Below are 24,659 nucleotides of genomic sequence, written 5' to 3'. Positions count from 1 at the left end.
AATAAGACAGGAGCGCAAGATCCGAATAAGGTATCCAGTCCGGCAGAATCTGCAACGGACATCGAAAGCGTTCAGAATCAGCTAACCAGTCAATATTCGGGGCAAGCTTCGCCTGTCTAGACAACTTGAAAGCGCGTAATCGGTCGTGTCCTTCGTGAATGGGTATCGTTCTGCCTCAACTCAACATCCCGCATCTTTATTTCCCTAACGCTTTGCGAATAACATTCTGCAGTGTCACGCCGTCGTCCTAGCACGCTGTTTCAGCAGGCAAAGAGCCGAAGCAAACCGGTTTTACCTGGTCCAGGCTCCACGTGAAACAACCTGCCATCCCATTAGATTTGGCGAGAGCAGCTTTATCGGCCAACGAGTACGTGTCTGGGAGCCCTCCATCAACAGACCATATTTCTTGAGCTTAGTCGCAACTCACCATCGTATGATACAACAGTCTTTTGGGAGGTATTGAACAGATAGGGAGTGTCACTGCAGTCATCCCAACCTACACCGGATAAACAAGCATCCTTCAGGAACGAAACAACAAACCTTCAGTGAACCCGTTGGCACCACTATAGGTCCCGTTGGAACTCTTGGTGAGCGCACCGGACGATACGAGTGACGAGAATGGGATTTGCTGGCCCCACCAACTTTGCAGATTTGCAGTTGCGTCGGCCTTGACTTCGGAGATGATAGGCGGGCGAACGGTCACCGGCCGTCTGTTGGCGCCACGCATCGGATTGACTTTGACCGTTGCACTCGTGGAGAACTCTTCCGGTTCAACGAAGCTTCCAGTAAGCACGGTCTTGCTGGAATTCAAGACGTATCCATAGAGAGGGAGGCCGAGAAGGAGTTTGTTGGCAGGGAACTTAGCAGCCGTCCATTGAGTAAACGCCGCTTGTGCACTATAATTAGGTTGGCTCGAAGTCCCACATGCGTCGCTAAGCGGTGCATTTGGACCAGGCTATCGGCAGTTAGACCGAAGCAAAAAATTGTGGCGATAACCCACCGCGGGTGACCAATCACTGTGTGAGGTCAACTTGAAGTCAAACTTCGATTGCTTCGGGAAGCACTCACCCAAAGATGTCATAGTTCATAAGATTGGCATAGGACATCTGCGCTGCATACGCTGACATGTCCTTGATTGGATTCCCATCTTGAATTCCGCACTTTCAGAAGGGCAGTCCGCATAATCACGAAGACTACTCACCAGACCCAAGCCAAGGCAGATCTGTAACAGCAGCAGAGATAATCTTGGACGAGCCTGAAATAGGTTATCTTAGACCTTATCACTCTTCCGAACTCTTACCGAGAGCAGACCGAAGCGAAGTCAACAGCTGCAATAGGTTCGCAGCGTCCGCCGATCCGTAGGGGTTTCCAGCACCAGGATTGTTAGGGTATTCCTGTTCGAGTCGAATTTTACATTCTTCACATGTAACAAAGGTCGTACCCAATCAATATCGATACCTGGAGGATGGTCAGCCTTGAACTCGCGACGTTAATAGAATCTCCCAACCATCCAGCCCATATGTCGAGACCGCGCTTGAAAGAGCAGACACAAATGTTGAACGGTTGGCCGAGGAACTACAGGCTTGATGGAAGTAGGTTGAACCGCCCCACCCCCCTTCAGCATCGTCAATTTTCAAGATACATTCGAGAGATCATAACACTCACCAACGGACAAAACGATCTTGGTGCCGGCTCCGCTCGCCTTGGCGCTGGAGACAAGCCGTTTGAGAATGGCTTGACTACCAGAGTCCCACGTTAGCGTTGACGACGAGTTTGGAATCGCGAAAGCTGCATAATTGTCAGCAGAGGCTTCCAAATACATACAGACGGACCAAAGAACAAAATGTCGAACTTAGAGTAGTTGAGGTTTTCGGGCGGGAAGGCATCCGCAGACCAGTCTAAACAGGGCTGAGGAGTGAATCGAAATGGTGCGGACAGACTGACCTGGGTAATAAGCAGCTGCAATGAACGTGGTGGCTGCAACAACTGGTGCGAGTTCTTGAGCTGCCTTGCGAGACAAGGTCGACGGCAAAGCATCTTCCAAGTCAAATTGACGTGGAGAGGCACGCAAAGCTGGTGTTAAAAACTCCTTGAGAGCGGCTTGGTCCTTGTAGGCTGGGTTGGCCAGGAGGGTATTGAGAAATGTTTTGAGGCCCTTCTTGCGTTCGGCAATAAGCGCATCGTCAACCCAGGCCGAGGGTATGAAACTCGTAACAAGAATCCGTTTAGGAGGAAGGTCAATGTCCTTCACACCTAGTGCATGGTGTAATTGAACAAACTGGAAATGGCTTAGTGAAGTTTGCAACGATACCGAGTCACTTGCCTCTGAGAATCGCTTCTTGACGACTTCTGTCTTTCCATCCCTCTCGAGCTGGAAGGTGTAGACAATGTGAGGACGAGGAGTCGATGCGGTCGTGTGTGCGACGCCTTTGATAACAGCAGACATGGCGAGTGGAGTTAAGCTAGCAAGGAGAGAGACACGGCAGTCGGTGGTATTTATTTAAGCGATTCCACCTCCGCTCCATCTCGAGGGAATCCTGGAAGCGGAATGGGAAGAACATGGGTTTGTTGTTGGACTTCTGACGCTTGTTGCCCTTGCTTCTAGGACTTATCGCGCGTGGTTCTTAGAGACCGAATTTCGCGTGACCGCACGATGACGCTCGTTATCAGGTGGCAAACCTAGCAGCGACGAAAAAGGCGAAGGTGGAGAGAACACCAAATGATACGCCGCCTCGGATTGCCGAACTAGCAGACAGTGTTATCAAGCCAATTTTGCGCTTTCCTTGCCAGTGCGGTCTATGCGAAGAGAGTTCCGCACCTCGGGCGTCCTGGAGAGCGTGGCTCGGTTCTACTTCAAAGTTGGCAACAAACACCATGACGGCAGGAGCTTGAAAGTTTGATGTTCACGTGTTCATCAACCTTCTTCAAGTTCTCAGCCATTGGCAACAAACTCTTTTATGATGTTCTGGGACTGTCTGGTCGTGTGAGGAAAGGTTGTCTCCGATCCACCCGAGTGGCGGATTGCAACAAACCAAATCAAGTCAAACCGCCTGCCAGTGGAGACGGTCAACATTCAGAAATTTTCGCATCCAAAGCTCTATTTTAGCTGTCGCCATATACCAACGAAAATCAACCCACGACTGCATTGTCGCTCAACAGGCGGCAGCAAAGATGATCATATTCTCTGGCACTGTACTTATGTATTGCACTTGCTAGACTGCCTGCCCCGTTCCTACCGCCTGACGTTGACCGTCCACGACGCTGGACATTCTTGCTCGCGGCGCTATGAAGACTCATTGGCTTGCTGCTCTATCTATTTTTGCTTTACCCGTTATTGGGGAGACAGCCAGCTCTGTCCATTTCGAGTCAGTGGTGATATTCTTATTGGGATTTGTTTTTCTAACATCGGGGGTCAGTGCGCATGCGGTTACTTGTCAATCCTTTCAGATATCGTGGACAGGAGGTACTCGTGAGTAGTGTGCACCATGGAACTCACAGAAACTTACCCAATCAATATCTCCAGCGCCATTTAGCTTGGTATGATGCATATTACACGTTTCCTTGCGCTAACGAGTCTCAAGACGTAGGGAGCGCTCATTTAACCTCTACTTGAACCTCACTGGGGTCCTAGCTTGGCAAACTTCGCCGCTCCCGACCCGCCAATCCTCGCAATCGTTCAATCTAAGAGCTCCTATGTGTGGACTCCGAATGTCCCTGCGGGTGGATTTGCCCTGTTTTATTCAACAGTTTACTGACGTTGCACTAGGTACAGTTGTGCGCTTACAAGCCAATGATAGCTCGGGGACATTGGCGTCTACTAACACATTTGTGATACAAAAAGGAAGTGCGTGTCGATGTTAAGACTATGCTCTCTTTCTCACCGACATAAGCGGACACCTCTTGTGTTATCCTTCCCAGCTCTCAGTCGACGATATCCTCGACAAGTAGTTTGGGAGGAGCGGCACTTTCGCTTGCGTTGCGGCCATCTTCTAGCCAACTGTCTTCTTCCAGGTGTGCTACTGCACTGCCTTGGTTAAAAATATTCTTGACAACGTACAGCGCATCCGAGTCATCTGCGTCAACTAAAACAACCGGGAAAGCTACAGCCGCAAGAAACGACGGCCTTGCCATCGCCGCCATTGTAGTGCCCGTCTGCACTTTACTGGTCTTTCTATTGATTGGCTTACTGGTCCTCTTGAGGCGTAGAAGACGCCAGCTCAGACGCGGTGACAACTTGAATCACTTCACAGGCAAGGCTGATATGATCCTCATACGTAGAAACTAACAATGGTTGTTGATTAGATCTCGAGAATTCTGAAAACCCATTTGAGTCACCGATTTCGAGTCCAAGTGTGGCTCCCGGTGGTGGATCGATGTCCGAGAAAGGTCAGGTGAACTCGTCAGAGCTTCAGTCAGCACTGGACAGGATTCAAGAAATGTACACTCTCATCCGAGAGATGCAGAACACCACAGTGACTGGAGGAAACGAGCGAATCGCGGAGTTGCAGCGGCAGATTGAAGACCTCATGGCCGACAATGCGATGTTGAGCGGCGAGCTGCCTCCCGATTACGGTAGCTGAGCATGTATTTTTTGTAAAAACACCTGTTTGTTTGTTTGTAATACAGCAAATGCCTCCTGTTGTACACGCCTTGAGAAGTCAGCGAGTCAGTGTGATATCACAGCCCATTCTGGCTGTTGTGACGTGACAGCTGGTCACAAGAGGCTGAGTTTCCTCTCCTTCGTCCTTCGTCGACAAGGACTCTCTGCCGGATTGCTGCCCAGCGTCCGCCGCAAGAACCGCACTTAGACTCATTCCAGCTGCTTTCTAGCCTGCTGGCAGGTCTCTTTTGACGACCAACCGCACGCAGAAACCACCCCCACTCAGAAAATCACATCTCAACTTTTTTTTATCTCTTTGACCATTCGTGCGTGGCCTGGTTTTCTGCATTTCACAATAGCTAATAGGCTAGAATGAGCAAATCTTCAACTGCTACAGGGAAGAATTCAATATCTTCAAAGTCAGCTTGGGCAAAGGGCCCACCGCAGACGGCATCCGCACCCTCTCCTCGCTCACAATCTCCCGCCCCTTCTCCCACTAGCAATGGCCCACAACCAACACACTCGCGAAGATCGAGCACACTTGGCCAAGGGGTTCCCATAAAAGACGGCGTGAGCATACCGGGCAAGAATGTCGGGGCTGTAAAACAAGGTACGCGAAAGGTCATTTTTTCGCTCGATCCGAGTGCTTACTGTCTCGATGTTTTAGGTTCTGCAGTAACCTTTGGCTCCATAGATGACGCTTCTGCGCCCATTTCATCGTCGCCTGCCCCGCCAACCGCTCCCATCAAATCCGAGGTTGTAAAATCTTTCGGCACCGTCCCCGCCGCTCATGTCAACGGCAAACCGTCTATATCTAAGTCTATAGGTGTATCTTCATCCTCATCACCGACAACTTCGACCCCAGTTTCGGCCGTTCCGTCGACATCGTCCTCGCCTGCACCAAAACTCAACAAGATGGACGTTCGGGCGCTTTTCCAAAACCCTTCAACTCCCGCTCCCCCATCTTCGCAACCCGAAACATCTTCACCCTCAATCCGAACAGCCTCCCTTCCTCAACCATCCCAACCACCGCAGCCTCCAAACCCCTCCCAGTTTGGCACCCCCTTCTCCACCTTCGTACCCCGTCAGCAACAACAGCAACCACAAAATGGCGGTGCATCAGGCTCTCGTCCACCTCCTTCCCCCGTGTATGGGCGACCGCCAATACCCAACGGCAACGGGCCAAGACCACCAAATGGCCCACAAGTGCCTAACTCGGCTATGGGAAGCCCACGGCTATCGCAGAACCCCCAGCCAGGAATGCAAACTGGTATGCCTCCTCAAATGGCGCCGCCGATGGGCTGGTCGGGATACTACGTTCGTCACTATTTTCGTTTGATTTTCTTCGTGTAATCTTATTTGATCACAGTATGGGCCTCCAACTGGATTGCCCAGTGACCAACCGGGATATATGTACCAACCTAGCGGGTGGTATATGCCTGCGCCACAAATGCCGCCCCAAGGTCAACCAATGCATCCGGCTCCTCAAATGCCGCCACAACCAGGCATGCCCATGTCTCCCCGAACTCATCCAATCCCCCTTCACAGTGGTCCTGGCACTCCGACGCCCGCTCACGCTGTCCCCGTCCCTCCTCATCATGCGGCTCCGCCATTAGCCCAGCATTCATCGTCTGGCAGTGTGACGGCAGTATCTTCGCCTCCTCCAACTCCCTCCACCGCGCGTTTAAATACTGGCGCCCCTACATTTGTCCCTGGCGGTGCTGCCCCCCGACCAAAGTCCAAAATTGTGCTGAAAAGTGCTGATGGGACTGAAGTGAAGCTCGAAAGCTTGAAGCAGCATGTGCAGCCCGCTGCGACACCCGCAACACCACCCACATCGACTGTGCCATTGGCAACCAATAGTCCTGGACATCAAAGTAGGAAGTCGGTGCAGATCCGCATGGAGAGCGAAGAGGCGCGTAAAAAACGAATAGCTGCTGATGAGGAGGCGAAAGAGAAGGCGGAGAAGGCAGAGAAGGACAAAGTCGCCAAGGCTAAGGCAGAAGCGGAGGAGAAGGAGAAGGAGCGACTGCGGAAAGAGAAGGCAGAGGCCGACAGGAAAAAGAAGGAGGAGGAAGACAAAAAGAGGAGGTTAGAGGAAGAAGCGAAGGAGAAAAAAACGAAAGGAGGAGGAAGAAAAAGAAAAGGAGCGACTGAGGTTAGAGGAAGAAGAGCGCAAGAGGAAAGAGGAGGAAGAGGCCAAAGTTAAGGCGGAGAAGGAAGAAAAGGAACGCAAGGAAAAGGAGGAACTGGAGAGGAAAGCAGAAGAGGAGCGACAAAAGAAATTGGAAGAAGAGGCCGCTGCCGAAGCCAAACTCAAAGAGTCAGCAACCATCACGGAAGAGCCTGTTGAACTCGAGGATGGTGAACTCCAAGAAGTCGAACCTATCAGCGACAAAGACAAGGACTCGGGAGAAGCTACTCCAATCAAAGACACGCCTCTTCGTATCGACACAGCTCCTTCAACAGAGGGAGCGCGCCGTCGTCCAGGCCGCCTTGATCTTAGCAGCACTCTCAAGACCAACATTCCTTCCGCTCTCCCTTCTGCCCTCGCCACTGCTCGCATCATCGAAGATCTCAGTCGCATCACCTATCCCGAGAATATTCAGAGCCCCAAGTTAGAACTCAATGCCAACGCCAAAGATGGCAAGTTCCGGTATGTCTTTTTTGTTGTTGAATGTTAATTGTGGTAACATGTTTCTCAGATATGATCGTGATTTCCTCCTTCAATTCATGTTGATCTGCAAGGAGAAGCCCGACAATCTTCCCCCACTCGACGCGATCGGTATTGGCCCAGCTGACCAAGCAGCTATGACGAGAACATCGTCAAGAGGAGGCACTCACCGACCCGGCCGGACATCATCAATGTCTGGTCCCTCTGGTGGAAACACGACGCCGGGATTCCCATTCCCTGGCAAGGGTCCAGCGCCGTTTGGTGGCAGCATGGGTCATTTCCAAGGCGCGGGTACAAAGCTCACGAGCGAAGAACGATTCGCTCTCGCCAACGGAAATCGTGCAACCAGTGTCTCTGGTCTTGGTCAATTCCGTCCTGCGCAAATGCAACGGACCGCGAGTCAGCCTGGAGTGGGTTCTGCTCTTGGAAGCAAGCGGACACGGAGTAAGCGGGGTGAAACTCGCGACAAACACAACTCCACACAAGCACTCACACCATTGGCGGGTATCGAGAACGCTGCACCGCTAGCAATAAGTGCCAACCGATGGGATCGTCGCGCTCTCAACCAGATTGATGCGGATTCGCCAGAAGCCGTCGACCGTAAAGTCAAGAGTTTACTCAACAAACTGACGATGGAGAAGTTCGATTCGCTTTCGGACCAAATCATTCAGTGGGCGAACAAGTCGGAGAAGGAGAAGGACGGGAGGACACTCATCCAAGTCATTCGACTGGTGTTCGAGAAGGCGACGGATGAGGCCACTTGGTCGGAGATGTATGCTCGTCTTTGCCGCAAGATGATGGAGCAAATCAGCCCCAAGGTTCAGGATGACGGTATCAAGAATGCCGAGGGCAAGCCCATCGCTGGTGGCCAACTGTTCCGGAAGTATCTCTTGAACCGCTGTCAAGAAGACTTCGAGCGTGGTTGGGTAGCAAAGGAGGCGACTGCCGCTGCCGCTGCTCTTAAGGCGACGGAGGACAAGGCCAAGGCTGCTGCTCAAGAGAAGAAAGACGAGGAGGGTGGAAACGGTGACTCGAACGAAGACCCAGTGCTCTATTCAGATGAGTACTACGCTGCGCAAAAGGCAAAGCGTCAGGGTCTCGGTTTGATCAAGTTCATCGGCGAGTTGTTCAAGCTCCAGATGTTGACTGAGCGCATCATGCACGAGTGCGTGAAGAAGCTGCTCGGCAACGTCGAAAATCCCGAAGAAGAGGAGATTGAAAGTCTTTGCAAGCTTATCTCTACTGTTGGTTCATTGCTCGATACGCAGAAGGCGCGAGCACATATGGACGTTTACTTCTCGAGGATGAAGGAGCTCGCCAAGTCAAAGAGCGTCAGTTCGCGTATGCAGTTCATGTTACAGGTTTGTTTGTTTTCTTGCGTTTTTTTTTGGAGTCTCAGAATGCAACAGGACGTCATTGAACTGCGAGATCGCAAATGGGCTGCCCGGTCAACACAAATGGCAGCGCCGACTACGATCCAAGGGGTCCACGACGCCGTGAGTACACATATTTAGTTTTTTTCAACATATTCTAATTATTTCCTTCAGGCGGCAAGAGATGCGGCCAAGGCTGAGAAAGACTCATACCAGCGGACGATCAGTATGTCTCGTGGTGGTTCACGGCGTGGTGCAGAGCGAGGCGACTTCCAAGGGCCAGGACCTGATGGTTGGACCAATGTTCAGAGCAGTGGCAGTGGACCGCGGCCTCCACCCAAGGCTGGTGACCTTTCGCAATTCGGCAAGATGGGCAGCAGTAGCAAGGCCGGTTTGCCGATGACGCTTGGCCCGAGTAGCGTGTTCTCTGGGAGGAAGGATAGCAAGCGCGAATCACTGTCAAGGACCAGTTCTAACTCCAACATGTCGAGTAGCAACATGTTCTCGATGCTCAGCCAAACCGAATCCTCTCCAGAGTCAAAGGGTCAGTCTTTTTTTCTATCTGTGATGTGATCAATCTAATCGATCATCTGATCTAGCACCTGAACCGACCCAACGCAAACGTCTCATTCTGGCACCTCGTTCGAAACCAACGGAGGAATCGGCAGCGACTCCTGCTGGGTCAGACGAGAGCGAATCCGAGTCGGAGGGTGAGGCAGCGGTGGCAGAGATGTCAGACGAAGCTGCCGACAGGAAAGTTGCTGAAGACTCGAAAGAGTTCTTTGCCATTCGGAATCTGGACGAGGCGGAAGCGTATTTCTCTGCTCTTCCGCCAGCGCATCACCCTCGGTTGGTGGAAAAATTGGCTGGATCGGCGCTGGAGGCCAAGGAGTCGGACGCGCAACTGGTGGCGGATCTGTTTGGGCGGGCATCCAGCAAGGAGCTTTGCTCGGCCGAGGCATTCGAAGAAGGCCTTGCTCCTCTAGCCGAGATTCTCGAAGACATTGCCATCGACGCGCCTAAAGCACCCAACTACTTCGCCCTAATCATGAAACTGGTGACGTTTGACGACGAAAGGCAGAAGAGGGTTGCAGAGAAGACTGGCGATGCCGACAAGCTTCTTGCACTCATCGCTGCTTCATAGACCGCATTGATTACGCTTTTTTCTTACTCCGTCTGCTTGCGCATTGCTCATCGATATCTCTTTATTGGCTATAGGTAGTTTAGTTCACGCCACATAGTATTTCTTTCTGCGTCTCTCCCTTTTCCGTCTCCCTTTTTTTTTGCTTCGTTCCTCATTAGCACTACACGACGATTGTATTATATTACACGAGACAACACCCTGAGCAGAGCATCTTGAGCAGAATATTTGAGACGATCAGCACTGGGTTTTGAGAGGGAATTGCTCACAAATAGAACGAGACCGTTCTTTTCAAGGAGACTGACTGCTTATTTTAACCCACACAAGCAGCTCTGGACTGTATCAGCACCGTTTCCTGGTCATATTGTTCAATTTGCATGCATCATTGACCATGTGGCTGCGGCTGGACTCGGCCAGTGTGCGGCACGCCGGCGGCCCGGACTAGTATCCAACCGCCGCGCGCCGGCCTTATTCAGATACGGCGTTGCCGAAACACGTGACCGTTACGGGTTGAAAAGCTTCCTTTGCCTCCATGTCGCTGCAGCCGTCTTCTTCGGCTCTGTATCAGCAACTGTCTAAGACCTATGACGGCTATGGTAGAGCTTGGCCATCGATTCCGAGATACCCCACCCTAGAAGAATGTTCACCAGTGAGTGGCACAGTAAATACTGCATGCTTGCTTCGCTGACTCTTTCGCCGCCCTAGGACTTCAACTCTCCTGGGCGAATTCGTGGACCAGGAAACAGCTTCTTGATCAACATCAAGAACACCGCGTACGTTGCGGTTCTCTGGACCAACCAGACGGCGATGAATACAGGCATCTGGAACTACCATATTGCGCTCCAAACTACGCCCCAAACTCCCATTTCTTTCCTGGATCTATACAAGCAAGGATGGTACCCTGCGTATCATGAGCATGAGACTGGCCAGTGGATTTCCGAGCTCACCACTGGTGTCATTCCCGCAGGTGAGCTTGATGCAACTGCCATTATTCTGCTCTCATGCATAATGAGTAGAAGGAGCCAATACCCGTATCGGGGCTGAAGGCGAAATAGTCGTCCTGGTGAACAAGGATAAACTCTATTTTGCCACTTCTCCGTTTCCAGACCCACCTCTGAACCCCATCTTATTGTGCAACCCCGAACTTAGCCAGCCTCCGCAACCGTTTGACTTCTAATTACCTTGAGACTTGTATTTTTCTTTAGGTGTAGCTTTGATGGAATGTTCCAAGATCAAGCTTAGCCATGTACGAGTCAGTGACTGAGCGAATCCCATCATGTTGCTCCTTACTTATAGTAGCTGCTAGCACACTCAGATGTGTGTCCGTGTGGGCGCGTTCAAGTCACAGTGTGACTCGCCTGCCTTGGCTCCTAATCTCTCCTAATGTCGCCCAATGACAGCAAACCTCAGCAACCGTCCTCGGACACACTCTACCAACAACTGTTTCAAACGTATGACGGCTTTGGCGAAGCTTGGGGATCGATCCCGAGGATCCCTACCCAAGAGGAATGTTCTCCAGTGCGTGGGTGACACACTTTATGCTTACTTCGCTGACTCTTTTTCCCCCCAGAATTTCGACTCTCCTGGTCGAGCTCATGGAGAAGGAGCCGGGTTCATTATTCCCATCGGCGGCACGAACTTCGTCGCAGTCCTCTGGACCAACCATGCAGCGATGGAGACAGGCATTTGGAACTACCATATCGCGCACGAAAGCACACCTAACGTTCCCATATCCTTCTTGGACTTGTACAACCGAGGATGGTATCCCGCATACCATGACAATTCGAACGACAAATGGGTTTCCGAACTCGACAGTGGCATTGCTCCTATCGGTGAGGCGCTGACTCGCCTACCTTTCTTCTGCTTTTTGACATGCATTGCGCAGCAGGAGCCAAGACCCGCGTCGGTGCAGAAGGCGAAGTCGTTGTACTCATGCACCAAGGGAAGAATTATTTTGCCACATCTCCATTTCCACGAGCACCTTTGGATCCCAAGTATTTGAGAACAGCACCGCTCGCTTATAACCCTTAACTACCCTTGTATTTTCCCTTTGTTTCAACACATTGGACTCTTCAATTTCGTAATTCATTTCGTTCACGTGACCGCGAAGCTAAATTTTCCACGTGTAATTCAGTGTGTGTGTGCAGTGATCTTGCATCCTACCGTCATGCCCACTGCGGAGGACAACCACTGGCCGTATGGAATCCTTGAACCCGTTGACGGCTATGGCTATGGTCCAACCCTTGAAGTCCCTGACCACCACGTCATTGTAAGTGGCGGCACGCACCTTGCTCGCTGACGCCAGAACTTGACTAGAATTTTGACTCTCCCGAGCGTATCTCCCAGCCCGGGTATGGTTTCACAGTCGATATACCCGATACGCCCTTTGTGGGCGTTCTCTGGACGGACAGGGTTGCGATGGCTGTGGGCGTGTGGAAATACCATATCGCACGTCGAGCCACGCCGGAACGGCCTATCCCCGTCTTAAAACTCCACATGGATGGATGGGAAACGGCGTATTATGACGGTGAAGCACACAAGTGGGTTTCCGACGCCGACACTGGTATACTCCCAGTGGGTGAGCTTGCTCCGCAATCCAATCTTCCTGCCCTTTTGACGAAGTCCTGAATAGCCGGTGTCGAGACCCAGCTTGGCGTCGAAGGTTATGTCATTGCCCTGAAAAATCGTCAGAACAATAGTTTCCACCGTGCATCGACCACATTCCCAAGGCCACCGATGGCCCTCGCGTTACAAGGTGGCCAGTTCAACTCTGGAGCACTGACTCCTTATTCTCCTGCTCGCGGATGAAGACCAGCTACTGCACTCTGTCGTTTTTGTTCCTTTGTAATACTTGGCGCCAAATACAAGATGGGCCATGTTGCAAACCAGTGGATTTTAGAGGCTCTTCTGGTGATGAGTCTGCAGCGCACGCAAACAAGCTCAGTGTGCACAACTAATTGTTATCGTTAGACGCAGCTAGAAGGCACTGACAGTCTTACTTGGGGCGTCGATGTCTATGCACTACTGAAGATAATAAGTACTTTACGGAAGCAGATTGTACAACGTCTCCCTGACAATCTGACAAGTAGTAGCTGAGACTCGCTCTCTGCCATTTATTCTCAAATCACTCGCTACATCTTGCCGCATTTCTTCTGCGGTAAAAGGTTGGTTCAGCATCGTCAGCTACCAAGGGATCGAAATGTCGATGTCTGGGGGTAAATTTTTCTGTTTGTCAAGTACTGCATGAATTTAGTTTCTGAATGAGATGAATAAGACGACCTACGTTTCCTCTGTTTCGTCCGCCATCCCCATCTCCTATACGACGCGGGATCCGCGAGCCACTGGGCAAACTTGTTGGCTCGTTTCGGATCCTGACCGCTGCACAGCTCTACAACCTTCTCCGCCCACACTCGGAACTGCTCTTCGTCACCAAGTACCGCATAGCTCAGTGCGAGGTCCTCCATAAACGGAACCTGCATTCCCCACAAGCCCTCTTGTCTGACGAGCTCCAGCGCCCGCAGACTCGACTCGATAACGACATCATCCGAACGACACATATCCTCCGCCCAAGGCTCGAATCTCGTGTGTGTATTGCGCCAGTCGCGCAGCTCGGCCCTGGCGGCATCGCTTTTCGCGACAGCTTCGTCATCCGGCAAATCGCAGTGTTGGCAAAGACAAATAAAGTCGTATCGGGCGAGCTGGGCCCGTCGCTCGGCGCGAGGGGCGAGAACATCAATGTACTGGTTGTAGATTTCCTCTCCGGCTTGGACGTCACATAGAGAGTACATCGACACTGAGAATGTTGCAGGGTCCCATTTTATAGCAGTATTCAGTCCGCAACTGGGTTCAATCTTCAGTCAACCATCGGGCCAGAGAGAAACTTACCAATGATTTGCACGGCTCACACTAGGGAAGATTCCACCATACTCCTGCTCCGTCACCCCTAGTTCCACACCAAATGCATTCGTCAGCGCAATGCCCTCGACGATAGGCCGGCTCTCGACACTATGGCAGTTTGCCAACTGAAGTAAACGCTCTCTTTCGCTGGGTATGATCCTAGCGATGAGCGCATCGAAAGCTTCGCGTTTCCACGAAAGCAAGGGCTCAATATTGGAGGGCACTATCGCGACCGGCCTGTCAACCAGGATCAGTGCTTTTGCAACAGTTTGCATGCTGGAAAGCAACAAGGTTGCGACTGACCACCCGCGGGTATATCCCTGGCCGCAAACATTCCAGCGCCTTTGTTACCCGCACTGGCCACGTAGAAATTAGGCGGATCTGGCGTCCGCGGTGGCTCGTCGCGAAACAGCATGGGTAAAAGCCCGTCTTCGACCAGCATTGAGCATCCCGATAAATTTTGCGACCGCTCGTCGTCGTTGGATATTGGAGCATTGATAATTCTGAAGGTCTTGGTGGTTGTAGACCAAGTCGTGGTCGAGGCCATGGAAGTTGAGGTTAAGATCAAGATTTGTCCATCAAATCGATATTGCAACATCAACCTTGTCTCTTTTACAGACCCGAATGTTCCGTTAACCGGTCAACATCAACCCAACACCTAGAACTACTTCAATGAGGACAGACATTGATAAAAACTGGTCTACGATCAACGGAGCAAGGGTCGAAATCTACCATAGTCAATGGGCTCTTCGCTATCCAAAACCTGACCCAATTCACCTGGCGTGAGGCCAAATCGGCGAGCCATCGCCTGAAATGTCATTGCCTCGTTCCCCTCTAACGCTCTGACGCAGCTAACACTGTCAACAACACACTTCAGCTCCTCTTCATAGTTCCCGTCCCTTCGGGCTATTCGCAAGGCCGAAACGAGAAGGATCGACAGGGCCTCTGTAAGTCCTTCGTCTCGCGCATATTGGATCAACTGCTTTGCTTCACCTAGAGTTGCGCCGTCCGGAATCTTCTTCCCATCCGCCATCTTGAGAAAATAGCGAGCAATCTCGCGACGGCGTATATCACTGACGAGCGCCTGCTCTACCGGCAACTCGCATGTCGAGCAAGTGCATTCAAACATGTACTTGGCTCTCAACCCCTTCTTCCTTATCTCACGCGGCGCAGCAAGGTCGACATAGCCCAAAGTCAACTCTTCACCAACCTGAATTGGCCGGACGGCAAAGAGCTGTCCACTAAACGTCTCGGTCGAGAAGGAGTAGTGCGTGTTGGGGGTGCAGTCATGGTTCAAGCGACACAGCCGGGGGAATAGCGCGGGGTAATGGGATTTGACTTCCGAGCCAAACGGCGGTTTTGCTGCCAATGCATTCGTTTGGATGCGGCCAAGAATGGGCCCGACGACTGGGGGCTGAGCGTTTCGCATCGACATGAAGGAGCTTTGGGCTGACACAGAGAGCCCGGCGAGTGCTGATTCGTAGAATGTACCAGAAGACGTTACAATTCCTGGACGGGAAACGTATACCGGCCGTTCGCGAATTATTAGGTCCCCTCTACCGATAGCATGTCGAGCAAAGACGCCTACGCCCTTGTGGCCACAGTCACGGATGATAAATGGTGGAGATTCCGCAGGTAGAGGCGGTAATCGGGACATGAATGCTTCGAACAAGAGGATATTGGGGAGAGTGTCAACGAAGACAAGATCGGCGGATGGTGCAGGATGGAAGAGGAAATGTATCGATGTTGTGTCCAAAACTCTGTGATCGGCGCTGACGATGTAGGGACTGCGAGAGTAGGTTCGGGAAAACGAAGAAAGCTTGAAGTTGGCGTCACTATGTTCTGGAGGTGATGCGCCAGATCGATGTGTGGTGGGATGGCCTTGCGATAGATCATTTAAGCGGATCCTTGGGGCGGTTGATAAAATGTTTGAGGATGGGTTGTAAATGGCGCTACCTATTCGTCTTGCCAGTATTCAAGAATCCGCGCTTCATGCCCGTCAAGGTAGGAGAGAGAAAAGGTGGAAAGGAAATCCATCGTTGTCGGTTTTATCCCGCCCTCCACGTTGCTCAGGGTTGAAGTTTATTTTGACAAGGACTAACGGATCAGTGCAAGTCAGGTTCGCTAGCTGCAGCCTCGCAAATTCGTAGCCAAAGTTGTTTGCCAGAATTGGCCCGTAAACGTTTACGGGCTCAAATTAGCTGGTTGATACTTAGTATAGAGTGTCAACTCGGCGAAAGCTGGAATTTATCAAGTTTTTACCTACCACCAAAGCCGTGGGGGTCACCCTGACTGCGCTTGGAATCAGTTGCAGAATGCATCTTCGTGGCTTTATTGATATTGTCTTAGAGCAGTTAGGTGCTCGCAGATTCTCAACTTTTGAGTTGAGTGAAGCAGTTGAAGTTACATCAGCGTGACATGCGCTAACTGGGAAGGTCTGAGGTAAGCGGTGTGACAGCCACTGATCAAAACTTCCTTCCAGCGACCATGTCTTCAAAGATCCAGGTATGTCGCCCATTGCCTCGTACGATATGAAGCACTAAACCCACCTTATAGGTTAGTGCTATACTCAGTCAATATTTCGATCTAAGCACAAGCTAGGTCTCTAGCGTGCGCACCTCTATTCGAGGTCTCCTGGCCGACGCGACGGAGAAGAAGAGGAACTTCGTTGAAACCATTGAGCTCCAGATTGGGCTCAAGAACTACGACCCCCAGCGTGACAAGCGTTTCTCTGGCACCGTGAAGTGAGTGTTCCAATGAGCTTGAAGTAAAATTTCAGCTGCTGATCTCTCCAGGTTGCCCAATGTCCCGCGCCCTCGCATGTCGATGTGCATTCTCGCCGATGCGGCTGACATCGACCGCGCAAAACAGATCGAGCTCGAATACATGAGCGTTGACGATCTTAAAAAGTAAGTCCACTGTTATACGACCTGTTCCTTCTTGACCGTCTCATAGACTTAACAAGAACAAGAAGCTTGTTAAAAAGTTGGCCAAGAAATATGACGCCTTCCTCTCGTCCGAGACCCTCATCAAGCAGATTCCTCGTCTCCTGGGCCCCGGTCTCTCCAAGGGTTCGTCTCAAATATTGACAAAGGTTTCCGCTAACCTATCCTGTGTAGCCGGCAAATTCCCTACACCTATCGGTCACTCGGAAGACCTCTCCAACAAGCTTACTGAAGTCCGTTCTACGATTAAATTCCAGCTGAAGAAGGTCCGTTATTGCTCTCAAGTTTGAGTGTTGGAAATCTAACCCACAGCCAGGTCTTGTGCCTCGGTGTTGCAGTTGGCCACGTCCAAATGACCGAGGATGCTGTTCTTGCCAACGTCATGCTTGGTTAGTGTTTCTCTGATCGTCTTCATGCGACATATTCTAATCCTTGATATAGCCATTAACTTCTTGGTCTCCCTGCTCAAGAAGAACTGGCAGAACGTGAAGAGCTTGCACATCAAGACGACCATGGGCAAGCCTGTCCGTCTCTTCTGAGACGTCGGAAAACTCGAGACCTTTGCATATTGCGCGCACGCTACACCAACGCCTGTCTTGAGAAAGATGGTGCGGACTGGGAGCTGGGGTTTTACAGTTTATGTCATTTACTCAAGAAAATCAATGATATGCTTGCGAGTACCAGTACAACAAAGCCTGATTCAGACTACCTTTGTCGCAAGCACCAGAACGCTGACTGCTCATATTTGTCACCCAATATCACGTCGATATCTGCGCGGTCAAACCGGCGACAGTGAATCCATTGGCACTGATATGCACGAGCGGCCCACTCTCTGGCGTTCTTGATGTCTCCAAAACAAAGGTATACTCTTGAAAGATCGGCCAAGACTTCCCAATACTCATCGATTGACTGCAATCCCTCCTGCTCGAGTAATTCCAGTTGTCGATAGCACTTTTTGAGGAGCCAGTCATCTGGCAGAGTCTTGTCTCTGGCCCACTTCAGGAGGCGCGGCGGATCGAATTCAAACTCGTGTATATCTTCGCGATGGTCGTCAGATGCAGGGTCCACACACGCATGACACGTGCAAACAAAGCCATATTCGTCAAGGTTTTCTTGACGGTCTGCTTTACACGACAACAGATCCACGTAGGGGAAGGTCAGTTCTTCGCTTTTGGCAATGTTGCGGGCCGCATATAAGCGTATCGAGAAGGAATTTTTGTCGAAGACTCTGGAAGTGTTGGGACAGCAGCTTCGGAAATTGTTTGAACAACCCTTAAAAGACACTTGTAGCGTACCTATGGTTCATGCGCGAAATAATGTCGCACACAGCGCTGTAGGTGCAAGTTGGCCCGCCATTGTCGTTGAGCTCTGCATCGACAATCCCTGCTCCATTGGTATCAAATATTCCCAGAACAGGACTGTCGGGAGTGCTGTTTGCCAAAGCCATATATGCGGCCCTGTTTTCAGGACGCATTCGACCCACAATCGTTTCCATGCTCGAGCTCAAAATCTTGTGAGGGTTTGGGGGCTGGCCAGTGAGTGATATCTTTGCAATCATGGCTTCCAATGCTTTCGTGGTAAGGGGGCGTTGCGACATTGACGAGACAAGAAGAGGGCGACGGTCAAGTAAGACTTCGCCTTGCGTTATAGCACGCGTCGCAAAAAGACCTAGCCCTTTCTCTGGGCTCTCCCCCAGGCGGAATAAAACCTCTACGATCGGCTGCATCGGGTGGGGGAAGCCGGGAATTTTGAGGAGATTGGCGACGGTCTCTGGTGGCAAACAACACTCGCTGACGGGTTCGTTTGGCGGTGCATCCTGTGGAATAGTGCAGTACATGTATCCGCCGTCCCCAATGAACGGACTAGGGTTGAGTGCAGCCTCTATTTATCGGTTGAAGGTGCAAAATAAGAACAAGAAAGGTTTTTCTCACCTTCTACTGGACTCTTTTGGGGGGTTACAACGGTTTTGGCCTTCAGAAAACCGCGCTTCATGGCAGTCAGCAGCGAGGGTTAAAATTCTAATCGCGAGTTCGGCTTCCGATGTCCATTACGTCGTGTTCCATGCTGACTCTGGTAGCTGGAGTAAGTTTTACCACAGCTGAAAAGCGTCATCTTTGCTTGAGCATCCTTGTCTTTGTTCATTTGTTGTCGACAAAGCTTCAGTTTCGCTCAAACTATATGCACGCATTGAGGGAAAGAGAGCATTAGTCATATGTGTTATTTCATCAGATTCCATCATGTCGCCAACACAGTTTTCAGCTCTTCCCGCCGACATTCTCCTCCAAGTAGTCTCTTACGGTCTTGATATCGACGATGCATTCTCACTCTCCATGGTCAGCAAGTATTTCCATGCATTATCAGCAGAACACAGCTTCTGGCTTCCTCCTCTCCAATTCTCCAAGATCTCAAGACCGCTCCCAGTTCCCACCGTCACTGACTTGAGGGAATATTCAAGCTCGGCTCTGAAGAAACTAGCGCTTCATGCTCGACGTCTAACGAGGAACTGGGCTGCCCCACGACCGGTTGTGACTGGGCCGATCAAGTCGATTCCGGTTGGTGTCCATAATTCCGTGTTATACTGTCTGCCTGGCACGGCAAGTGGGGCGATTGTGCTCTATTCATTAGAAGACGGCACTGCTGTGTGTCTCAATACTCAGACGGGGCAATTTAGCTCGCCAACCCTACTGGGACGAATTCACGATATGTCGTCACCAATCGAGCAATTGGATAGTTATACTGTTACAGTTTTGGTCGACAATCAGTTGCGTTGTTTGCGTTCTTTCTCCAATTGACGACCTAAACCGTATTTGTAGGAAAATTGTCGTCCTCACGGCCTCCTGCTCTCCCAACCCGCAACTGCGGATCATTTGTGAATGCGATCTTGAGCTGGGATACCAGTACACCTCCGTCTTTATGAACTCATTCTGCGCTGGAGTGGTCCGTGCTAGCCTTGCGGCCGGGAGTTGGCTTGAGCTGCAGACATTTAGCCTGGAGAACCCCATGGTGTCTTCAATAGTCGTAACAGATTGTGTAAGCGTATTTTTGGCTCGGTCTCCCGCTCGCTCATATATCCCTCCAGCCTGGTTATCGCACTCTCGGCTCTGCTGTAGTGAACGATGCGGTATTCATTGTGGCGCTCCAGCATCGACAAGCCGCAGTATATGCGTGCCCTCGAAGATTGATGGCAGGCTCCGATTCGTCATCAAGCGCTGACAACGACATCGATTTTACGCTCGGACGCAACCACGTCGGGCACATTCCGTCCTCGAGCAACTCGTCTACCACCAGCTTAACTCACTTTCGTGATTATTGCGTGCTCTCAACGGAGCCGTACTCTGGACGCAGCACGATCTCTGTCGTCCGTGGCTATGCTCCTGATTCCAGAGTGGACACTCCGAATGATGTTCCCCTCCTCCGAGCATTGGAGATCACATTCTGGCCACGACCCAATAACGGACCCGAAATTCAAGACGCTTCACCAGCAGACTACGACGCTTGGGAAAAGGGTCTTCATAGAAAGTTACTTCCAGCGGAGACAATCACTGTTGAGGGCGGACTCAGTATGAACGAGGGGAATGCCTGGGAGCTCCTGGTTATCGCCAATTCGGGACTCGCGGTCTTGTTGCTCGTTGACCCTCCCTCCAATGACGAGCCGGGCACGGACTCCTTCGAGCTGCGGCACCCGAAGTTGATGCTCGTCAGATTTGACCCCGTGTCGCATATCGCGTCTCAGCATGAATTGGTCCTCCCAGAAGAGGCTCTCAACACACGAGACATCTGCGCTATTGCGCTGGACGATCATCTGGGGGTTGTTATCCTCGTCACGGCGGATGATGTTCTGCGTATCATTCCTTACGCATAGATTGAGCGGGAATCCAGCGCAAGTGTGCAGTGCTTGAATGACCATTTTACTTAGACTCCAAGAGCGTTTTTTTTGGCATAACGAAGATTTGCTGCAAGGTGTGGACCCGATGGACAACTCATCTTGCCCTAGAACACTCCCTGAATATCTCGCACCATGGCCACGCCTCATCTCCATTTCGTTTCTGAGACTGACAACTTGAATCCCCAAATCGAACTGGCAACTAGAAATTTTGCAGGGCAACCACGAGTGATTTTATGGGAGGAACAAATGGCGACAATAACGTATTGATATATTCCAGTCGAGGAGTGTCAGATTCCCTGGAAGACAGAGGATCTGGAGTTTGAAAGGAAGAGGTAGCCAGATCTTATCTTATCTTATCTTGCGCTCAAATTTTCTCATGGTTGGGATGCTTCGATCATGATGCGCAATGTCTCTGATAAAATATTTCCCACCCGGGCTTGCCGCTTTTGCAACGCGACGGTGCCCACGATGGTCGCAAGGCGGCCGACGGCGTCCCAATAATACGTTGGTTACCACACCCGATTCGAATTTGTCTTCACTTGCTTCCCTCTTCCACCCCGTATAAACGCCAGAGTGGGTGGCGGACGAGTCTGAGCAGTGGGCCGAACCCACATTCTACGGTCGTTACGTTCACGAAAAGCCACTCCACTCCCTCGTCATATGCCCATTGCTTTCCGCCTGCTTAGAAACGACGCCATCCTGCCCAGTCATACACGAAACTTGCTCTTGCCGTCATACACGCCCACTACCCACCCAGAGACGCTTTCTCGGTGCGTTTTCTCTTTGTGAAACACGCATGCTCATATAAATACGTGTCTCGGTAGTTTCCGCATCCGTGCTGATTCCGTCTCGTCTGAACCCAGCACAACAAGCTCGCCAGCATCCACCAGCCCCGCCTCTTCCTCGGCGCGTTCATCTTCTTCAAGTGATATCTCTGTCTCATCCAGGTTCGTCCTGTGTGTACAAACAGTGACACTGAGAGAGTTAACGTTATTGACGCGTCAACACAGGTCAAATAGCGTGTCTGTCTCTCCTAGGTCAGTTCTCCTTATTCTAATTGTCAGTTTTGACTCAAGACTCCTCTAGCTCATCCTCCATGTCGAGTTCATCGCCAGCTAGGTGAGTTTTTTTGCCTTTCCCCTCTGCAGGTTATTCACGTGGACAGTTCCTCGAGACGATCTTCGTCTTCCATAACACGATCTTCGTCCTCTGCCAAGCCTCCGATATCGTCCTCGTCATCTGCTCATCCAAGCTCACAAATTCCATCCTCGAGTGTCACGCGCGTTAGCTCAGTGTCGACATCCCTATTTATTTCAACAGTCGTGCAGACGTCGACTGGGCCAGCCTCAACTGTTTTTTCCCACAACCCCAGCCACGGTCGGAAACGCAGGAGGCGGAACTCCGTTTGCACGCAATGTTGGGGGAATTGTGGGTGTTGCGATTGGTGCCTTAGTGGCCATCGTTGTGGGGGGAATCCTGCTATTTCTTGTCTGCCGTCAGTTTTCCCCCCGGCGACGAAACACGCGGCGAACTCGAGAGCTGGAGTTATCTGCTGCAGGTGTCGATTTGGATAGGCTTGATGGGGCTCGCTCACCCCATTACTCGCTCCGGAGAGGTGGCGTTGCTAGCCCTCCCCGTCCTCCAATGCCAAATGCACCCGCGTCAAGTTCTTCGGTCGCTGCTCTCCTCGCCCGCTTCCGTCGACGATCAAGTATGCGGACACCACAGTCTGAGCGATTCGAGGGTGGGACCAATGCAATCGCTGGAACACCCCCGCTTGCGCCCGCGCCAATAGCCATTCCTCCCCAGAGCACCATCCTCGACAATGCTTCCCCAACATCAGCGACATTTTCACCAATAGTCGCGCCATCTCCAAGACCGGGCTCACTTCTGAATCCGCGACAGTATCCCGACTCTGACCCGCGTCCCCTCAGTCCTCCTCCACTCGCACCGTGGTTGGCACAGCCTGGTGATGCTACTCCTCCAGCGTCACAGCCTGTCGGAGAGGGTGAGCGTGTGGGTACACCGCAAGGTTTACTGAGACCCAGCCTCGCGACCTTGCAACACCCGTCGTTTATGGATCACGTGGACTATTCAAGGCCCATCAGTGGTGTAAGTTGTTGGCCGTACCCAATTTCACTCCAGCTGATAACACTTTCAGCGCATCGCACTGCGCGCCAACAGCGAGCAAACCATAACGACGCCGGAGCTTGAGCTAGGACCACTTATATCTAACGCGGACGAACTTCCTGGACATCACGCTCTTTGAGACGATTCGACAGACCACATTCACGCAGGATGATACCCTCACATTACGCAGTACTATAACAAGTAGTTTACAGTGGTTTCTTATTTTGTTTGTTTAATAGGTTGTTTGTATACGTAGTTCGCTGTCCCTCGTTCGCTAGAAGTAAACAAGATGTAATTTTTTTGCCTTGTGTGTCCTTTCCAGGAGGGTAAGGTTTTCCGACTCGTTCAGTCAACATAGCCAGCCTCCTTCCAGTCGCGCAGGATGTTGTCCCGCTCTTCTGGTGAAAGAACATTATCTGGGCGGCCCTGCCAGACATTTTGCTCTTCGCCTTGCTGCTCTTCACTTCTGTTAAGAACAAAGTCCTCAAAACCCAGGTTTCCGACACTAAGCTGGAGAAGCATCCCGAAGACATCACCCCAGTGCATCTGTGCTGCCTCGAACTCATTTGTCATACCTTCCCCGAGCCCGCTGCCCGAGCCGTCTCCCTCCTCCCCCTCGCGATAGACACGGCAGCAAACCAGGCATGTAGCGCTTTCAAGCCCTTTGTTGTCGAGGACAAGCCAGAGCCCGGGATCAATCCCGCGGTCTTCCCAGCGGTTGTACGGGTAATAGCCGTCGGCGTGCTCGTCAGACACAAGATACTTGTCGCCAGGAGCGTGGTCGTTGGCGCGCATGAAGGCGTTGACGGCTACCAAGCTCTGTCCCGCCCAAGCATTGGAATCTGCATGCAGGCCGTTCTCGACGGGGAGTGGTATGGCCGTTGCGGGGAGAGCGTTGATGTGCTCGTCTCTTACTTCGTCGGAAGGACCTGTGATAAGCACAACAAAGTTGGTTTCAGCGAAGAAAGCCTCGTCGCTGTCGCGCATTATCCGGAGAGCTGCATTGAGTGTCTGTGTGGTGATAAGGTGGGATGTAGATAAGCCATAAAGACTGGAGGATACCTTGGGCGAAGCGTTGGTCGCAGTAACGAAGAGCGCGAAGTTGGGCATTGTTGATCTGTAAAGTCAACGATCGTCGTCGTGTGGATGTTACTTACTGCAAATCGCTCCCGGTTCATGGACAGAAAGTGGGCGCGATCCGTTGCGATGTACCCTTGGTGCCATTGTTCAAGAAATGACAACCAAACGGCGGGCTGGCGTTCGATCAAAGTTCAGATTATTGTCGCCAAATTGCTCAGGCTGTCGCATGACTCGGACGTGATAGCATTCCTTACTCAACGACCACCTGGCACCATGGCGCGTTCCCGCGTCGCCTACAAGTCTGTCTCCGTCTTCTGCGCATTAATACTACTCTTTCTACTCGCTCCTCTTTTCCTCGAGAACAACCCACGGACTGCACCCATCGCAACTGCGCTCACTTGGACTGGCGCAAAGTTCACGCAGGGCTTTGTTTCGCTCTTCGCCATTTCCATCGTCTTTGCTGTCTCGAATCTTGTCAATCATGTGCGGAGCTGGATGACTGGCCAGCCCGTTAGCTCAGTCAGTGCTGAGGATGAAGAAGAACTCTCCCACATCCTCTCCCAAGCCGAGCTTGGAAGTGCGCCGACAATACCAGAACAACAACATGCTGACGATCAGGCTGAGGCCAGCAAACCTACACCAGCAGACGATGACGGCGCTTTCTCTGTTCTCAACACTCGGTCGTATATCGAAACACCGACCTTGACACACAGCCCTCTTCGTGCCGTCACAATGCTGATCTTCGGTGTTCTGGTGCTGGGCTCGCAGCTTGTCAGTGAAGACATAGTCTCCCTCGACAAGTCTGTGTTCCAGAATATCCTTGATGCGTCCGTATATGTTGTACGGGGTTTCGAGGTTGTCTTCGTCTCCATACTCCTCTTGTTGACGGCATCGTACTGCAAGACTGGGGGCGTGGGGCGGAGCAGGCGTTCT

At 51.6% G+C, this 24,659-nt stretch overlaps 11 protein-coding genes across 11 annotated transcripts; 6 read left to right on the top strand and 5 right to left on the bottom strand.

Annotated features, from left to right (window-relative positions):
• Positions 1-196: 196 nt before the first annotated feature.
• MIND_00020700 (Glycoside hydrolase family 18 protein) lies at positions 197-2,446 on the bottom strand (the record flags this gene model as incomplete). The annotated part of the gene is made up of 14 exons (XM_037357178.1): positions 197-247; positions 296-375; positions 428-496; positions 541-955; positions 1,001-1,016; positions 1,069-1,147; positions 1,202-1,255; positions 1,301-1,394; positions 1,442-1,458; positions 1,508-1,615; positions 1,666-1,788; positions 1,833-1,898; positions 1,945-2,278; positions 2,324-2,446. 14 exons carry the CDS (start codon positions 2,444-2,446, stop codon positions 197-199), a joined length of 1,629 nt encoding a protein of 542 aa, XP_037225088.1.
• Positions 2,447-3,542: 1,096 nt separating this feature from the next.
• On the top strand, positions 3,543-9,791 carry MIND_00020600 (MI domain-containing protein; the record flags this gene model as incomplete). The annotated part of the gene is made up of 16 exons (XM_037357177.1): positions 3,543-3,583; positions 3,632-3,720; positions 3,767-3,844; positions 3,891-4,011; positions 4,060-4,250; positions 4,303-4,386; positions 4,435-4,572; positions 4,887-4,926; positions 4,972-5,210; positions 5,268-5,917; positions 5,970-6,691; positions 6,759-7,256; positions 7,306-8,635; positions 8,684-8,770; positions 8,822-9,191; positions 9,247-9,791. 16 exons carry the CDS (start codon positions 3,543-3,545, stop codon positions 9,789-9,791), a joined length of 5,223 nt encoding a protein of 1,740 aa, XP_037225087.1.
• A 529-nt stretch (positions 9,792-10,320) lies between these two features.
• Positions 10,321-10,965, top strand: MIND_00020500 (uncharacterized protein; the record flags this gene model as incomplete). Its single annotated transcript, XM_037357176.1, has 3 exons — positions 10,321-10,437; positions 10,494-10,755; positions 10,805-10,965. The coding sequence occupies 3 exons, from the start codon at positions 10,321-10,323 to the stop codon at positions 10,963-10,965; spliced, it is 540 nt and encodes a 179-aa protein (XP_037225086.1).
• A 990-nt stretch (positions 10,966-11,955) lies between these two features.
• On the top strand, positions 11,956-12,596 carry MIND_00020400 (uncharacterized protein; the record flags this gene model as incomplete). The annotated part of the gene is made up of 3 exons (XM_037357175.1): positions 11,956-12,057; positions 12,105-12,366; positions 12,421-12,596. The coding sequence occupies 3 exons, from the start codon at positions 11,956-11,958 to the stop codon at positions 12,594-12,596; spliced, it is 540 nt and encodes a 179-aa protein (XP_037225085.1).
• A 375-nt stretch (positions 12,597-12,971) lies between these two features.
• Positions 12,972-14,232, bottom strand: MIND_00020300 (SET domain-containing protein; the record flags this gene model as incomplete). The annotated part of the gene is made up of 4 exons (XM_037357174.1): positions 12,972-13,027; positions 13,072-13,628; positions 13,674-13,941; positions 13,989-14,232. The coding sequence occupies 4 exons, from the start codon at positions 14,230-14,232 to the stop codon at positions 12,972-12,974; spliced, it is 1,125 nt and encodes a 374-aa protein (XP_037225084.1).
• A 159-nt stretch (positions 14,233-14,391) lies between these two features.
• Positions 14,392-15,679, bottom strand: MIND_00020200 (SET domain-containing protein; the record flags this gene model as incomplete). Its single annotated transcript, XM_037357173.1, has 2 exons — positions 14,392-15,592; positions 15,642-15,679. 2 exons carry the CDS (start codon positions 15,677-15,679, stop codon positions 14,392-14,394), a joined length of 1,239 nt encoding a protein of 412 aa, XP_037225083.1.
• Positions 15,680-16,172: 493 nt separating this feature from the next.
• On the top strand, positions 16,173-17,169 carry MIND_00020100 (Ribosomal protein; the record flags this gene model as incomplete). Its single annotated transcript, XM_037357172.1, has 7 exons — positions 16,173-16,190; positions 16,287-16,429; positions 16,481-16,594; positions 16,641-16,756; positions 16,805-16,896; positions 16,947-17,019; positions 17,072-17,169. 7 exons carry the CDS (start codon positions 16,173-16,175, stop codon positions 17,167-17,169), a joined length of 654 nt encoding a protein of 217 aa, XP_037225082.1.
• Positions 17,170-17,335: 166 nt separating this feature from the next.
• On the bottom strand, positions 17,336-18,622 carry MIND_00020000 (SET domain-containing protein; the record flags this gene model as incomplete). Its single annotated transcript, XM_037357171.1, has 3 exons — positions 17,336-17,879; positions 17,926-18,511; positions 18,562-18,622. 3 exons carry the CDS (start codon positions 18,620-18,622, stop codon positions 17,336-17,338), a joined length of 1,191 nt encoding a protein of 396 aa, XP_037225081.1.
• Positions 18,623-18,867: 245 nt separating this feature from the next.
• Positions 18,868-20,492, top strand: MIND_00019900 (F-box domain-containing protein; the record flags this gene model as incomplete). The annotated part of the gene is made up of 3 exons (XM_037357170.1): positions 18,868-19,391; positions 19,444-19,660; positions 19,710-20,492. The coding sequence occupies 3 exons, from the start codon at positions 18,868-18,870 to the stop codon at positions 20,490-20,492; spliced, it is 1,524 nt and encodes a 507-aa protein (XP_037225080.1).
• Positions 20,493-21,176: 684 nt separating this feature from the next.
• MIND_00019800 (uncharacterized protein) lies at positions 21,177-22,785 on the top strand (the record flags this gene model as incomplete). The annotated part of the gene is made up of 7 exons (XM_037357169.1): positions 21,177-21,286; positions 21,341-21,463; positions 21,527-21,553; positions 21,603-21,635; positions 21,682-21,799; positions 21,861-22,628; positions 22,678-22,785. The coding sequence occupies 7 exons, from the start codon at positions 21,177-21,179 to the stop codon at positions 22,783-22,785; spliced, it is 1,287 nt and encodes a 428-aa protein (XP_037225079.1).
• Positions 22,786-22,991: 206 nt separating this feature from the next.
• MIND_00019700 (uncharacterized protein) lies at positions 22,992-23,756 on the bottom strand (the record flags this gene model as incomplete). The annotated part of the gene is made up of 2 exons (XM_037357168.1): positions 22,992-23,657; positions 23,709-23,756. 2 exons carry the CDS (start codon positions 23,754-23,756, stop codon positions 22,992-22,994), a joined length of 714 nt encoding a protein of 237 aa, XP_037225078.1.
• Between the last annotated feature and the right edge of the window lie 903 nt (positions 23,757-24,659).

Source organism: Mycena indigotica (assembly GCF_014461135.1).
Source record: "Mycena indigotica strain 171206Taipei chromosome Unknown Mind.scaff0001, whole genome shotgun sequence".
Classification (NCBI taxonomy): Eukaryota; Fungi; Basidiomycota; class Agaricomycetes; order Agaricales; family Mycenaceae; genus Mycena; species Mycena indigotica.
Note: the sequence above shows the minus strand (reverse complement) of the source record. Positions and strands in the feature narration are given on the sequence as shown.